Genomic DNA, 13,774 nt, shown 5'->3' with positions numbered 1-13,774 from the left:
AAACAGTACAAAGTATTATCCACAAAATCACAAAGGCCTATGCAATACTGCTTTGGCATTCTTTTTTTGTATTAGAAATATGACAGTTAAGTGCAAAATCATGTTCATTTATGTCTAATATATTTACATTCTGTATGCGCCAACAAGTACGTACGCACGCACGCACGCCCACAGACAAACACCCTCTCTCTCACACACATTGAAAACAACTAAACTTCTTTTATCAGTTGGGTCTCCATGAAACGGTCATTTGTTCAGATGACTCCGCTTTGTACGATAAAGTGCAGATGCGTAACAGACATTTTACGCGCGACTCATACGCATACAAGTTATGGCCACAGGGTAAGTTGAAAGTGGAAAGTGGACTTAAATGTTCGGGGGGGCGGGGTATTCGTTTATAAATCACACTTCACTCGGGGATCTAGACCGGTAAGACGCATTCACTTGAAAACAACCATAAAACAAGACGGACAGCGCGCGTTGGATGTCTGTGTTCCGGTAGGCATATATGATGGGGTTGATCATAGAGTTGTAGGTGGCAGGAAGCAGGGTGGCGTACGTGTACACCTCTGGATACTCCTGCCTCCCCACTAGGCAGTATACGGCAAACGGCAGCCAGCTGGCGCCAAACGTTCCCAAGATGATGGCCAAAGTGGAGACGCCTTTCTTGGTGGCCACGAGATGCGAGGTGCTGAAAAAGTGCTGCTGCAAGGCGATCTGATGCGCGTGGCGGCACACTATCTTGCAGATCTTGAAGTACAGGCACAGCATTAGTCCGAACACCACAAAGAAAGAGGCGGCCAGCACCGTGACGTGCATCCGGGTCAGCGGGCGCACGATGCTGCAGGTGCTGGGCTCCTCGAGACAGTTCCAGCCCAACACCGGCAGCAGCCCAAGGCACAGCGACACGCCCCACGTGCCTACCATCATCAGGTGCACGCAGTGCAATGTCTTCTCGGAGAAGTAAGTGAGCGCGTTATAGAGGGAGAAGTAACGGTCCACGGTGATGGCGAGAAGGCTGCTGACCGACGCGGTGAACGATGCCACCAGAAAGCCCACGGTGACGAGGTTCACGGTGTCGGATGAGGTAAGGTACTGGAAGGCGAAGTTCAGGATTAATCCCACACCGGCCAGCAGGTCGGCCGTCGCCAGGCTACCGATGAGCACGAACATGGGCGCGCGCAGCGTCGGGGTGTAGACGATGATGGCCACCACGAGAGCGTTCTCACATGCGATCACGGTACCCGAAAGGCACAGCATGATGTCCCAGGGATTCACTGGAAAGTCCAGGGCCGAGGCAGAGGCGGCGGAGAAAAACAGCTGGCTCTCGTTGCCATCCCCCAGGGGAAGCAGCGACGACAGCTCTACCGTGTCGTTCACCAGGTCTCCGTCCTCCATGTCTCTCCGCCTAGACATCAGAAATACACCAAAAAGGAGAAAAGTGAAGAGCATGCCAAAATGAGAAAAGTGAAGAGAAGGCCAAAAGGAAAATGTGAAGATAATGTGTAAATCATATATTGCCCCCTCAAATCAGCAACACAAAAGGCAGAACAGAGAAAGTAAATGTTGTGGTGTTAATTCAAAACTTACAGAGTTCATTTAAGTCAAAAATGGACTCAAATGAACTCTCTAAGTGTTAAATGAGCACTGCAGAATTTACTGTGTGAGAAAGAGACATTCAACACCAATCTCTCAAAGAAAGTATTAAACTCAAATAATTGGCTTCAGAGTATCATGGCTTTGGAATAGGACCGTTTACACCTCTACTATCTGCTGCTACTACTACTACTACAACTACTACTAATAATAATAATACTAATAATAGTGGTAGTTGTAGCAGTGGCAGCATTTATTATAATACAATAAAATAAAATTCAGGGTAGCCTACTGACTCGTGAACTATAACGTAATCTTACCGTACCTTGACAACTGTGATAATTCATTATAGCCTGCTGTGTATTCAAAGCTGGCATACTTGTTTTTCGGCGTTAACCAGAACGCAATTTCACAGTAAGGTTCTCACTTCATGTGAAGGGAAATATTCTACTCGTTACTCTTTGCAACAGTTTGTCGCTGTCCGTGGTGCTAGATCGCACTGTCCAGTTTCAAAGTCCCACATGTTCAGCACCATTTTCAGCACTCGGTTTTTACGAGGTAACATTGAGACTTTACCACACATGCAACATAAACTATATTGGTGAAAAGTTCTACAATAAACATCACCCAAGTCCCAGAAACACTCACCAGTTTTCATATGTGTAGGGTAGTGCTCGACTCTGCGCGAGCCGCCTTTCTCGTTGGCAAACGGTTCTGATCTCTGCCTCAGGTAAAACCTCTGGTCCCGCGTCTGCTCCCGCGCACAGCGCACGCAGATACCACGGAAAGCATTGACTGGGCACGATAACTTGAGGCAACAAGGCCGGCTTGACTGATGAACGCGCAGGTCTGTGAAGAAACTGCTATTAAACAGCACTGACGTCACTAAATCTCTCTTGCTCACTCGCTCTCTCTCTCTCCCCCGATGTCAGAGAGAGTGGGGAGGCAGAAACAGATAGGTGTGTGTGTGTGTGTATGTGTGTGAGAGAGAGAGAGAGAGAGAGAGAGAGAGAGAGAGAGAGAGAGAGAGAGAGAGAGAGAGAATTGTGTGTGTGTGTGTGTGTTGGGGGGTATGGGCTTAACATACAGCCACGCGTGCTTCAAGAACCATTAGGTTGTGGTTGTGATTTGTGGCATTTGGAGTCCAGCTTCAGTCCACACGGAGATGAAATAACGTAGGCAAGGGAAGAGACAGTTTATAAGCAACAACATTGATGATTACAGTTGGTATGAGTCAGTCACCTGTTGATCGTAAAACAAGCTCAACTCCACTCGGCATTGACGAGACATAGGTTTGGGGGCTATGTGTGAAGAAACACAAATACAACACACTTGCCGCCTAACATGAATGCACAACCTCATACATTTATTTCACAAAAACAAATCCACGCGGGTTCAAAACACCACGTAACTGTTTTGGAGACGGGGAACAGATGTAGCACTTGCCGTGAACCGGCACCATCCGACTGCATTTGCTGAAATCAGACACCGGGCACTTTTGTATATTCAACGTGATGCTGCGTTTGTGCGCCTCATCCGGCCGTTACCATTTCCGCTTAAAAGAAGAAGAAGAAGAAGAAGAAGAAGAAGAAGAAGAAGAAGAAGAAGAAGAAGAAGAAGAAGAAGAAGAAGAGAGACTTTGGGTCGTCCGTCCTTCCCGGACGCAACGCTGGGTGCTTAGCAGCGTCTAGTCCAATAAACGCGCAGGTCCGCGCGCACTGTGCGATTGATGCTATAAATACGGTGCAGTTATGCGTCTCCTAGAAGCAAGGTGTACTTGGCATTGTACTTTGACTCTGGTCGCTCAAAAAAGTAACTTTGAAGGCTGTAAAGTGACAGACATGCAACAGATTGTCTAAATGGCTGTGTGTGTGTGTGTGTGTGTGTGTGTGTGTGTGTGTGTGTGTGTGTGTGTGTGTCCTAGCATGGGTTTATGGCACTCCAGATGTTCTCTTCCTGGTACGTACCGCCTCTACCCAGGATGGGTTCAGTCTGAGCTTGTCTCTCCTCTCCTCACAGCGTGAGGGAGGTCCCCCTCCCCCTGCCCTCATAAATAAAGGACAGACTTAGCAACACCTGTGGAGCCCCGCAGTCTACCTCACAAAGCGACACATGTCTTACACAACTACACATCGATTTTCAGTAGGCCAGAGACAGAGACAGAGAGAGAGATAATTAGAGAAGAATGATACTGTATATTTATATTGTACCTAATGATGAACACATACTTGTAGTCATGAAGTAACAGACTTTAACAGGGGTCCACAGAGAACGTGACACAGTTGAGGCAGGGGCCCCTAAATCACAGTATGCTCATCTCCATCAGTGGGTCCCCGAAGGTTCAGTGAAGTAGCTGGTGGCTTCGGCTGGGCCCAGGACAAGCTACAGCGGTGAAAGTTCTTCTAGTCAAAACATCTGACTGACTCCTATAATGGCTGAAGTCTTGGTGCAGATGGGGTCGCCGGTGGGACTAAACTACATAACATCATTGCTATGGCATTACAGAGAGCTTTAAAGTGATACGGTCCCATTTTTGGAAATACGCTTATTTTACACCTCCCCTTGAGTTAAATAATAGGGTTTTACCCCATTCTACCCATTTTACCCCGTTCTCCCATACTTTCAACCGTTCTCTGGGTATGGCAGGGCAAATTTCACCTCCAAGCCAGCAGTTGACATTGACTCCAATGAGACCAGTTAGCCGCCAGCTGTGAACGCCCCTTTAGGAGAGCAGTGGCGGTTGAGAATAAATTAAGATCTCATTTATAGCACATCTTATGCAAGCCGCCACCAAACACCACAGAAAGAGAAGAAGGGGACAATGCCCCCTTTTGAGACCTGGGGTGAATTTCTCAAAGCCAAAGTTGCTTACTACATTAGCTACTTTGTTGTTTTCAATGCATTTTCCCATTGGCAACTACCGAAGTTGCTAACAGGCTAACAACTTCTCTTTTGAGAAACTCACCCCAGACTTGAGCACACTACTTTGCATTTGGTTAGGCGTGGTTTGATGTATCTTATCCTACTAACTAGACTTTCTTTGGTTGCTCTTTTGAATCAGAGGGTTTCAGGTTCGAATCCCCCCTCCTTGCCAGTAGTAGGAGTGTGTGTCTATTCACCCTCATCCATTGCTGAAGTGAGAAAGGCACCTATTCCCACACTGGTCCAGGGAATAACAATACATTGAAATAACTGAGTTTCAAAAGGGTCAGCTAAGAGTATGTATTATAATTATTAGGCAATTATTATACCATTGTACTGGAGTGGCAAGAAGCTCTTGGGGTATATTTGGGACACTTTAAGTATATTGACCGGATCCCTTTGCTTTCGCTTGGCTTCACGAGCTCCATTTGGACATGTAATGGGTGGATTGTCATATTCACCCTGCTTTCAAGTGATTGGACCAATCAAGATTGCAGGACTTTTGATACATTCCCATGATATTCCATGACGGTGCAGGTAAATGGCCAAATTCAATGACTTTCCATCTCTGAAAAAAAACCTCTGTTGAATTTCTATGATATTCCAGGATTTCCATGAACAGTCAGGGACTGTTACGTAACATTATTTCTTAACACTATCTAAACATTATTTTTTCCACTAAAATAAGACAGGTATATTTATTATACATAAAAACGTTCTGCAAACAATTCTGCCTGTGTGTACGCATGTTTTTTTTTTGTTTATGGCCACCTTTGCCGTTATGCAATTCTTTCTTGCATATGTTTCTCTTGTGGCCAACAGTACACAATCAACATGTTTATCTTATTCCAGCACACACATGTATTTACAGTAACCTACTGCTGTGTGTAACATGAATCATTCTAGTGGCGGTGTGTGTGTGTATGTGTGTGTGTGTGTGTGTGTGTGTGTGTGTCTCTCTCTCTCTGTGTGTGTGTGTGTGTGTGTGTGTGTGTGTGTGTGTGTGTGTGTGTGTGTGTGTGTGTGTGTGTGTGTGTGTGTGTGTGTGTACACGCACATCAGTGCCACAGGTGCTGGACAAAACAAAACAGCTTTGCACTTGATGAAGGACTAAGGTCTGAAACATCATGCCATTAAATTTCTGGGAGCATTAATAGTGTTGCGGACATATATTATTTCCTTAATGTTTTTAGTAGACAGCGTGTGTGTGTGTGTGTGTGTGTGTGTGTGTGTGTGTGTGTGTGTGTGTGTGTGTGTGTGTGTGTGTGTGTGTGTGTGTGCTGCTGTGTACGTCAGAGAGAGAACGAAAGAGCGAGACAGATAGCAGTGTCAGCAACGTGTGTGTGCGTGTGTGTGTATTGGACTGCAGTGTGTGAATCTGTGTGTGAGTCAGAGAGCGAGATTGAGAGAGCGAGAGACTGACAAGGATAGATAGCAGGGTCAGTGTGTATGTGTGTGTGTGTGCACATGTGTGTGTGTGTGTGTGTGTGTGTGTGTGCGCGCGCACATGTGTGTGTGTGTGTGTGTGTGTGTGTGTGTGTGTGTGTGTGTGTGTGTGTGTGTGTGTGTGTGTGTGTGTGTGTATCACTGAGGCCCACCCTTGCTATGAAAACAGTATCCACCCACTGTCCACTGATCACCCAGTCATATCCTAGCAACCAGGGTCATATGGCCTGCACTGCACTCTCACAGATTGAGGGTGAGAGAAGGGGGGGACTGAGAGAGAGAGAGAGAGAGAGAGAGAGAGAGAGAGAGAGAGAGAGAGAGAGAGAGAGAGAGGGAGGGAGGGAGAGAGAGAGAGAGAAGGAGGGAGAGAGAGAGAGAGAGAGAGAGAAAGAAGGAGAGAGAAGGATGGGGGGAATTTGTGTGTGTGTGTGTGTGTGAGAGAGTGTGTGAGAGAGAGAGAGAGATAGGGAAGGAGGGAGGAGGAGGAGAGAGAGAGGGAGAGAGAGAGCGAGAGAGAGAGGGGGGAATTTGTGTGTGTGTGCGTGTGTGTGTGTGAGAGAGTGTGTGTGTGAGTGTGAGTGTGAGTGTGAGAGAGAGAGAGAGAGAGAGAGGAGGAAGTGAAGAGATGAGTGTGGTGGGTTGGGTGAGTTTGAACGTTGTGCATCGGGGCGACACAGTAAAGTAGGCACTAAAACATTGAGGGGGTTGGGAGATGAGAAAGAGATGAGAGAACAGAGGGAACCTCCACATTATTCAGACACTTACACAGTAAAATAACATGAATAATATTTGGGAGTGATCAAGCCACAAAGATAGATAGAGAAAGAGAGCGAGAGCGAGAGCGAGGGAGTTAGAGAGAGATAGCGAGAGAGAGCGCAAGAGAGCATAGATGTGGAGACACAGATACAGATTTGATCAAAATGAACTTTAATAAATATGTTTGACCCTAACATGATCAAAGCAATATCAATATTTTAAAATGGGCAGAATAATTTACAGACATTATGGTTAGACTGATTGTTAGAAATTTGCTTTTGATATGAATAAAAAAAAAGTGTGAGTTCACACACACACACGCAGGCCACAACAAAAGCTTCAGATCTATATAAAAACATTATTTCCTCAAACGATTCAGATAAAAAAAACTTTTTAAAAGAAAAGAAAAACGTGTTAAGTACAATTCAGCGGTTTGTAAACATGATCTCCAACTGAACAATGTAGAGCAAGGAAGAAAACAAAGGCACAAATAAAATCCAAAATAAAGACAATAAATTATTCCTAAAAGAAAAAAAAAACACCCTCAATTTTCTCATTTGTCGGTTCGGACTGAGGCCGAGTTACGGTTCAATTGAGGCTGAGTTACGGTTCAGCTGAGGCTGAGCAGATGACCATGTCCTGATGACGGGGTGTGTTAACTGAGCACATGCTCTTCAAGCTGCGTGACGAGTACAGTAGAGTATTGCCTCCACAGGTCTGTGTGTGTGTGTGTGTGTGTGTGTGTGTGTGTGTGTGTGTGTGTGTGTGTGTGTGTACGCATGTGTGTGCTTTTGAGTTAGAGAGAGAGAGAGAGAAAGAAAGGGACTGCTTCATACCCCACAAGCTGTTTGTGTGTGTGTGTGTGTGTGTGTGTGTGTGTGTGTGTGTGTGTGTGTGTGTGTGTGTGTGTGTGTGTGTGTGTGTGTGTGTGTGTGTGTGTGTGTGTCACAGAGAGACCTGCCGCTAGTTGGAATGTATTATGTCTGGATGCATGAATGCCAATTTACATGTGTACAGCCTTTTTTTAAATGGCACTCTCATTTGTCTCTCTCTCACACACAGTTGCCACCTCTCATACACCTCTCATGTCTCCCTCACATACACACTCTTGTGCTCTCATTCTCTCTCTATAATTATCTTTCTCTCTCTCTCTCTCTCTCTCTCTCTCTCTCTCTCTCTCTCTCTCTCTCTCTCTCTCAGGGTTCACTTGAGATGTTGGTATAGCCATTTCTTTAGCTTGCCCCATCCCACACACACCTGTAAATGTACACACAGGCATGCACGTACGCACGCACGCACTCATGCACTCACGCACAGGGTACACTCTGGCGATAAAAAAAAACATTTCTGAGAAAATATCCATGCACTCCATCGACGAGAACAGTTATTTGTGCAACGTGTGTGTGTAAGTGTGTGAGACAGAGTGTGTGAGTAGAGGGGTGTGTGTGCCTGTGATGTTCTGAAAGTAAATGAGTACATGAGCATATGTTCTTGATTAAGTCGCGGTAGATGAGCATGTCCTCTGTGTGTGTGTGTGTGTGTGTGTGTGTGTGTGTGTGTGTGTGTGTGTGTGTGTGTGTGTGTGTGTGTGTGTGTGTGTGTGTGTGTGTGCGCGCGCGCGCTACATGTAGCGATTCTTGATGTACTCGCGGTACATGAGCATGTCTTCTCGGACCAGGTTCCGGATGGTTCCGTGTGCGGCCTGCACGTGGGCCTCGAACAGCTCCCGGGTCTCGCCACTCACGCGAGGCACACACACCTCGTAGATGCTGTCGCCGCTGAAATACGACACCGGCAACCTATGGGAGGGAAAGACAATAACACCACACACATTAACACACGGAGTCCCATGACGGTAAAAATTATGTTTTTTTTTTACTCCCATGCCTCGACTCCCAAATGATAAAAATATGTTTTACGTTTTAAAGGACCTCTATATAGGATTAAACGTTTAATTAATCACTGTCCCGAGTCAGCTGATGCTTATTTGAGTCAATAGTAAGTGAACGATGACTCTCGCAACCACTTTCATGGTCCGCTGTCAGAGAACCCCAAATGTAACTTTAGTCAGAGCGACCCGCTACGAGTGTCGTGGGAAACACTTCTCCTAAGAAAAATCGCTTTACATACTGTATTCATCCCTGATGAAGACCAGTGCGGTCAAAACATGTTGGCTCTTTTAATCATGTTTTAGCCCTAAGATAATAAAGGCTTTTTAAATTCACTTCCACCTTTTTTCACTTGGAGTTGCCTGGATTATCCCTTTTTTCTTGAATTGAACTGACCTCCTTCATCCAAGAGCATCCAACATACTTAAGATACTGCGACTTTTTGAGCTACCAGCCATCTTGAGTTTTACACATTTAGATCCTCAATTTGAACTCGGAGAGTCAAACAACACATACGTAACAAAAAACGCTTGATCTCAGTTTCAAGGAAAACCGGCCATTTTTGGCTAAACTAAACCTCACTTATCGTTGGCAGCTACAAACACGTGGATTCAATCAAGGGAAGGCTGAGATTCTCAGCTTTTAAATAAGACCTGTTATGTCTCCGTATCATACCGTGCAGTATAGTTATGTGCAGTGAAGCGCTACAAATAGCTGTTCATCTGCATTAGCTACATCGTTCTCTTCTCCTCTTTTGGGGGACGCGTGAACAGCCAATGACGTGGAAGTGAGAGGTCTGGCATAACTAGTGTCCAGTACTGGGATGTGTGGGTGGATGATCGACTACAATAGAGAGGGATTCCCTTCTGTGACGGGAAACAAGCAGAGCCAATATCTCACCCACACAGACGGCGTCACACAGACACACACATACAGGGTCAACATCTCACCCACACACACACGATGTAACACAGACACACCCACAATCACGCATGCACACACTCACACATACACAATCGCACATAGACACAGACACACAAACACACGCACACACACACACACACACACACACACACACACACACACCAAACATCTCATCAAGACACATGCAATATCAGAGTTACAGTATATGCACACACACACACACACACAAACATGCACAACAAATTGAGCTCATCACACTCAACCCCACTCCTGGGATTGCCACTGACATCCGACTCACAATCTTGTTCATATCTCAATTCATATCCATTTGATACAGTAATCCACGGTGATAAGGGCTATTGTTATTAGTTGCCAGTGCTAAAATTCAATTCTAAATAATTCAGAAGGGTCTCGAGCACCCTGATCACGTGGAAGAATTTTTGATAGAGACACAACTTCGGATTCTAAGTGTATGGCTAATCAAGTCAAGTGTACTTTATTGTCAAAAATCTTTTTTTTTAAAAATATATTTTTAGGGGCTTTTTATGCCTTTATTTTGATAGGACAGTCTGAGATGGTGACAGGAAACAAGTGGGACAGAGAGACGGGGTGGGATCGGGAAATTACCCTGGCCGGACTCGATCCGGGGACCCCGTGGGCATGCGATCCCAAATGTGGGGGGCTTAGCGCGCTGCGCCACAGCGCCCCTATTGTCAAAAATCTATGTAACAGGGTTACTTATTTGCATTGTGAATTGCGTTTGACCAGCCTCCAATGTACAGTTAAACATTGACAATTAACACACACACACACACACACACACACACACACACACACACACACACACACACACACACACACACACACACACACACACACACACACACACACACACACACACACACACACACACACACACACACACACACACACACGCACACACACGCACACACACGCACACACCAGTAAACTAACATACTGGTACACATGACTTTCCCAATGAACTCCATTAATTCTCCTAGTTTCCTAAAGGGGCATGTCTGTCATAGGATTGCAGAGCGTCATCCTGGATCCCGAAACAAAGTCCTTATGAATTGTCTCTCCCTTATCAATCCTCCCTGGTCTGTTATTACTTCTCCAAAATGAATGCCTTAAGGCGTGGCCAACATGGCAAATTATATAAAAACAATAGATGTATGACGTCCATTATGTCCAACGGCGAAGAACAAGTTTGCTTACGTCTCTTGCAAAGTAAAGCTGAGGGAAGACGTCAATATAAAAATCAGCATGTGGTGAAAATGTATCTCAACTGGCAGGTTGAAAACACAAAAACACATGCACATGAACACACACTCCCCCTTTTCTAACATACCATATCACACACACACACACACACACACACACACACACACACACACACACACACACACCTGTACTGGGATGTGTGGGTGGATGATAGACTACAATAGAGAGGGATTCCCTTCTGTGACGGGAAACAAGAAGGGACAATATCACACACAGTGTCAAACACACACACACACACACGCACGCACGCACGCACGCACGCACGCACGCACGCACGCACGCACGCACGCACGCACGCACGCACGCACGCACGCACGCACGCACGCACGCACGCACGCACACACACACACACACACACACACACACACACACACACACACACACACACACACACACACACACACACACACACACACCATCTCTTCTTGGTGAATTTGAATTGTTTTTCATCATCAGTCCTTGAGGTCTCTCATTGGCCATAAACAGTGTCAATTTCCTGTTTCTATGTTGCTGCTCATTACAATAGCATGCAAACCTATTATATGAAATGCTGCATGCTCGCTCGCTCACCCACTCGCTCACTCACTAATTATTATTTAATTCTGAAACTTTCTTTTGACTCATTTCACTTGACATCAGACACTTTGGGGCCTGACCAACGCAGAGTTTAATTTCACTTAGTGTACCTTTTCAGTGGCAAGGTTGAACCCCTGAACTGCATTTGCATGAATCTGGCACTAATATTCAGGGAACGACAGACTAAGAAAGCCTAAATACGGTAGGACACTACAAATTCATCCTAGATTTGGTCAGTTAAGTCTCAAAGATGTCTTTGAAGTTTGAAACCTCTTTTTTGGCTCTACAAATTACACAAAAAGCATGGAACCCAACAATTATCCGAGCATGACTTCGGAGATAATTAATTATTTTGCAATGGCTAGCACATGGCACAGTCGTGGCTCAAACGGTTGAGCACTCGACTGCTACGCTGGCGACCCAGGTTCGATTCTGGCCCGAGATCATTTGCCGAGCCCTCCCCATCTGTCTCTCCCCGTTAATTTCCTGTCTCTCTACTACTATCCTTTCACAATAAAGGCATAAAAAGCCCCCCCAAAAATATAAAACGGCCACCACATAAACCTATGAGTACTACTGTATTATAAAACTTCCATTTGCATTGTAGTGCATAGTGACAGACCACCAAATTGTCTGTTGTCTTGCCGTGCATTTCTTATTTTGCAATTTGTTTACTCCTCATTTATGAATGTAAGAAAAAGAGCGTCAAACATTCCAACACCACATACACCCTACATGCTTACTATGGTGTGTGTGTGTGTGTGTGTGTGTGTGTGTGTGTGTGTGTGTGTGTGTGTGTGTGTGTGTGTGTGTGTGTATGTAACTGCAAAAATATAGTTCAATTTAGTCATTAATTAGTCAGACCCATTTGGAGACACATTTGGTGCTGTGTATATCCAATGGGAACTCCGCTATGGACAGTCTGTTTGATTCATGTGGTTCCTAGGTCATGCCTGAGTAACTTTGCAACTGCTAAATTTGTGTCTGTGGAAATTCAATTTCAAATTACAGGCACAAATAAAGAAGTGTGCATGTGTGTGTGTGCGTGTGCGTGTGTGCGTGTGCGTGTGTGCGCGCGCGCGTGTGCGTTTGCCTTAACTGCCTGTAACAATACTTGGGTAGGCTGTGGCATTCCAACAAAGATCAATTGATACTAAGGGGCTCAAACTGCGGCAAGAAAATATGCCTACAGCATAATACCACCAGCCTGAAACGTTGATTTAAGGCAGGATGGATCCATGTTTTCATGTTGTTGACGCCAAATTCTGACCATTCCACCTGAGAGTCGCAACAGATATCAAGACTCATTAGACCAGGCAACATTTTTCCGATCTTCTAGTGTCGTTTATAGTGAGCCTGTGCAAATGATAGCCTCAATTTCCTGTTCTTAGCTGACAGGAGTTGCACCCGATGTGGTTTTATGCTGATGTAGCCCATATGCCTCAAGATATGATGTGGTGTGTGTCCAGAGATGCTCTTATGCAAACCTTGGTTGTAATGAGTGGCTATTTGACTTAGTGCTGCCTTTGTTCAGCCCATTCTCCTCTGACCTCTGCCATCAACAAGGCATTTTTGCCCACAGAACTGCCGTTCACTGTATATTTTTGCTTTTTTGTACAATTTTCTGTAAAACCTTACCGATGGTTGTGTGTGTTTATATTCCAGTAGATCACTAGTTTCTGAAATACTCAAACCAAGCCCTTCTGCCACCAACAGCCATGCCATGTTCAAAGTCATTTAAATAACCTTTCTTCGCTATTCTGATACTTGGTTTGAACTGCATCAGATCGTCTCGACCATGTCTACATGCCTAAATGCATTGAGTTGCCACCATGAAATTGGCTGATCAGAAATTTGTGTCAATGAACAGTTGGAAAGGCGAGTGTTTATTTACACACACTTCAATGACACACTTCAATGACACACTTAAATGCCGCGTAAGCGGATCTGAAAAGATACAATGAAAGTGGTTTAACATAATGAATGAGACATTACAAAACTATGAAAAGAAAAAAAACTAATGAGTACACACTCACTCCCACACACACGCACCACAGCAGACAACTTTCAGAAATACAAATCTTCAATCTACAAATCACCAATAACTGGTACATTTTTGCTGCAATTCAATGGTAAATCCTTATAATTTGTGTCAACTCTACAAGACATTTTGGTTTTTTTCCCCCTCCCTTTAGTTGGTTGATGGCTTTTGAAAACTTCCATCTGATGTGTGTACCAGCATACACACACACACACACACACACACACACACACACACACACACACACACACACACACACACACACACACACACACACACACACACACACACACACACACACACACACAGCGGCTGGCCA

The 13,774-nt window shown here is 45.1% G+C and overlaps 2 protein-coding genes across 2 annotated transcripts in view; both read right to left on the bottom strand.

Moving 5' to 3' along the window:
* Nucleotides 1-402: 402 nt before the first annotated feature.
* Nucleotides 403-2,131, bottom strand: LOC134468789 (G-protein coupled receptor 6). Its single transcript, XM_063222660.1, has 2 exons — nucleotides 2,097-2,131; nucleotides 403-1,408 (listed from the first exon to the last, which is right to left on the bottom strand). Exons 1-2 carry the CDS (start codon nucleotides 2,129-2,131, stop codon nucleotides 403-405), a joined length of 1,041 nt encoding a protein of 346 aa, XP_063078730.1.
* Nucleotides 2,132-6,880: 4,749 nt separating this feature from the next.
* The window catches only part of fig4a (FIG4 phosphoinositide 5-phosphatase a), a 131,255-nt gene continuing 124,361 nt past the window's right edge, over nucleotides 6,881-13,774 (bottom strand). Inside the window, exon 24 of the mRNA XM_063223065.1 lies at nucleotides 6,881-8,519. Within this exon, the coding sequence (XP_063079135.1) occupies nucleotides 8,342-8,519 (178 nt within the window). The 3' untranslated portion in view covers nucleotides 6,881-8,341. The remainder of the gene's footprint in view (nucleotides 8,520-13,774) is intronic.

The sequence above is a fragment of the Engraulis encrasicolus genome, chromosome 18, assembly GCF_034702125.1.
Source record: "Engraulis encrasicolus isolate BLACKSEA-1 chromosome 18, IST_EnEncr_1.0, whole genome shotgun sequence".
NCBI lineage: Eukaryota > Metazoa > Chordata > Actinopteri > Clupeiformes > Engraulidae > Engraulis > Engraulis encrasicolus.
The sequence above is the reverse complement of the archived record's forward strand: the minus strand, read 5'-3'. Positions and strand labels throughout refer to the sequence as shown.

Excerpts from the sequence above, each read along its gene's own strand:
- LOC134468789 (XM_063222660.1), bottom strand. The coding sequence starts at position 2,131 with ATGGTGCTGAACATGTGGGACTTTGAAACTGGACA. Across the intron at positions 1,409-2,096 it reads TGGGACTTTGAAACTGGACA|GCGGAGAGACATGGAGGACG; the intron begins GTGCGATCTAGC and ends TCTGATGTCTAG.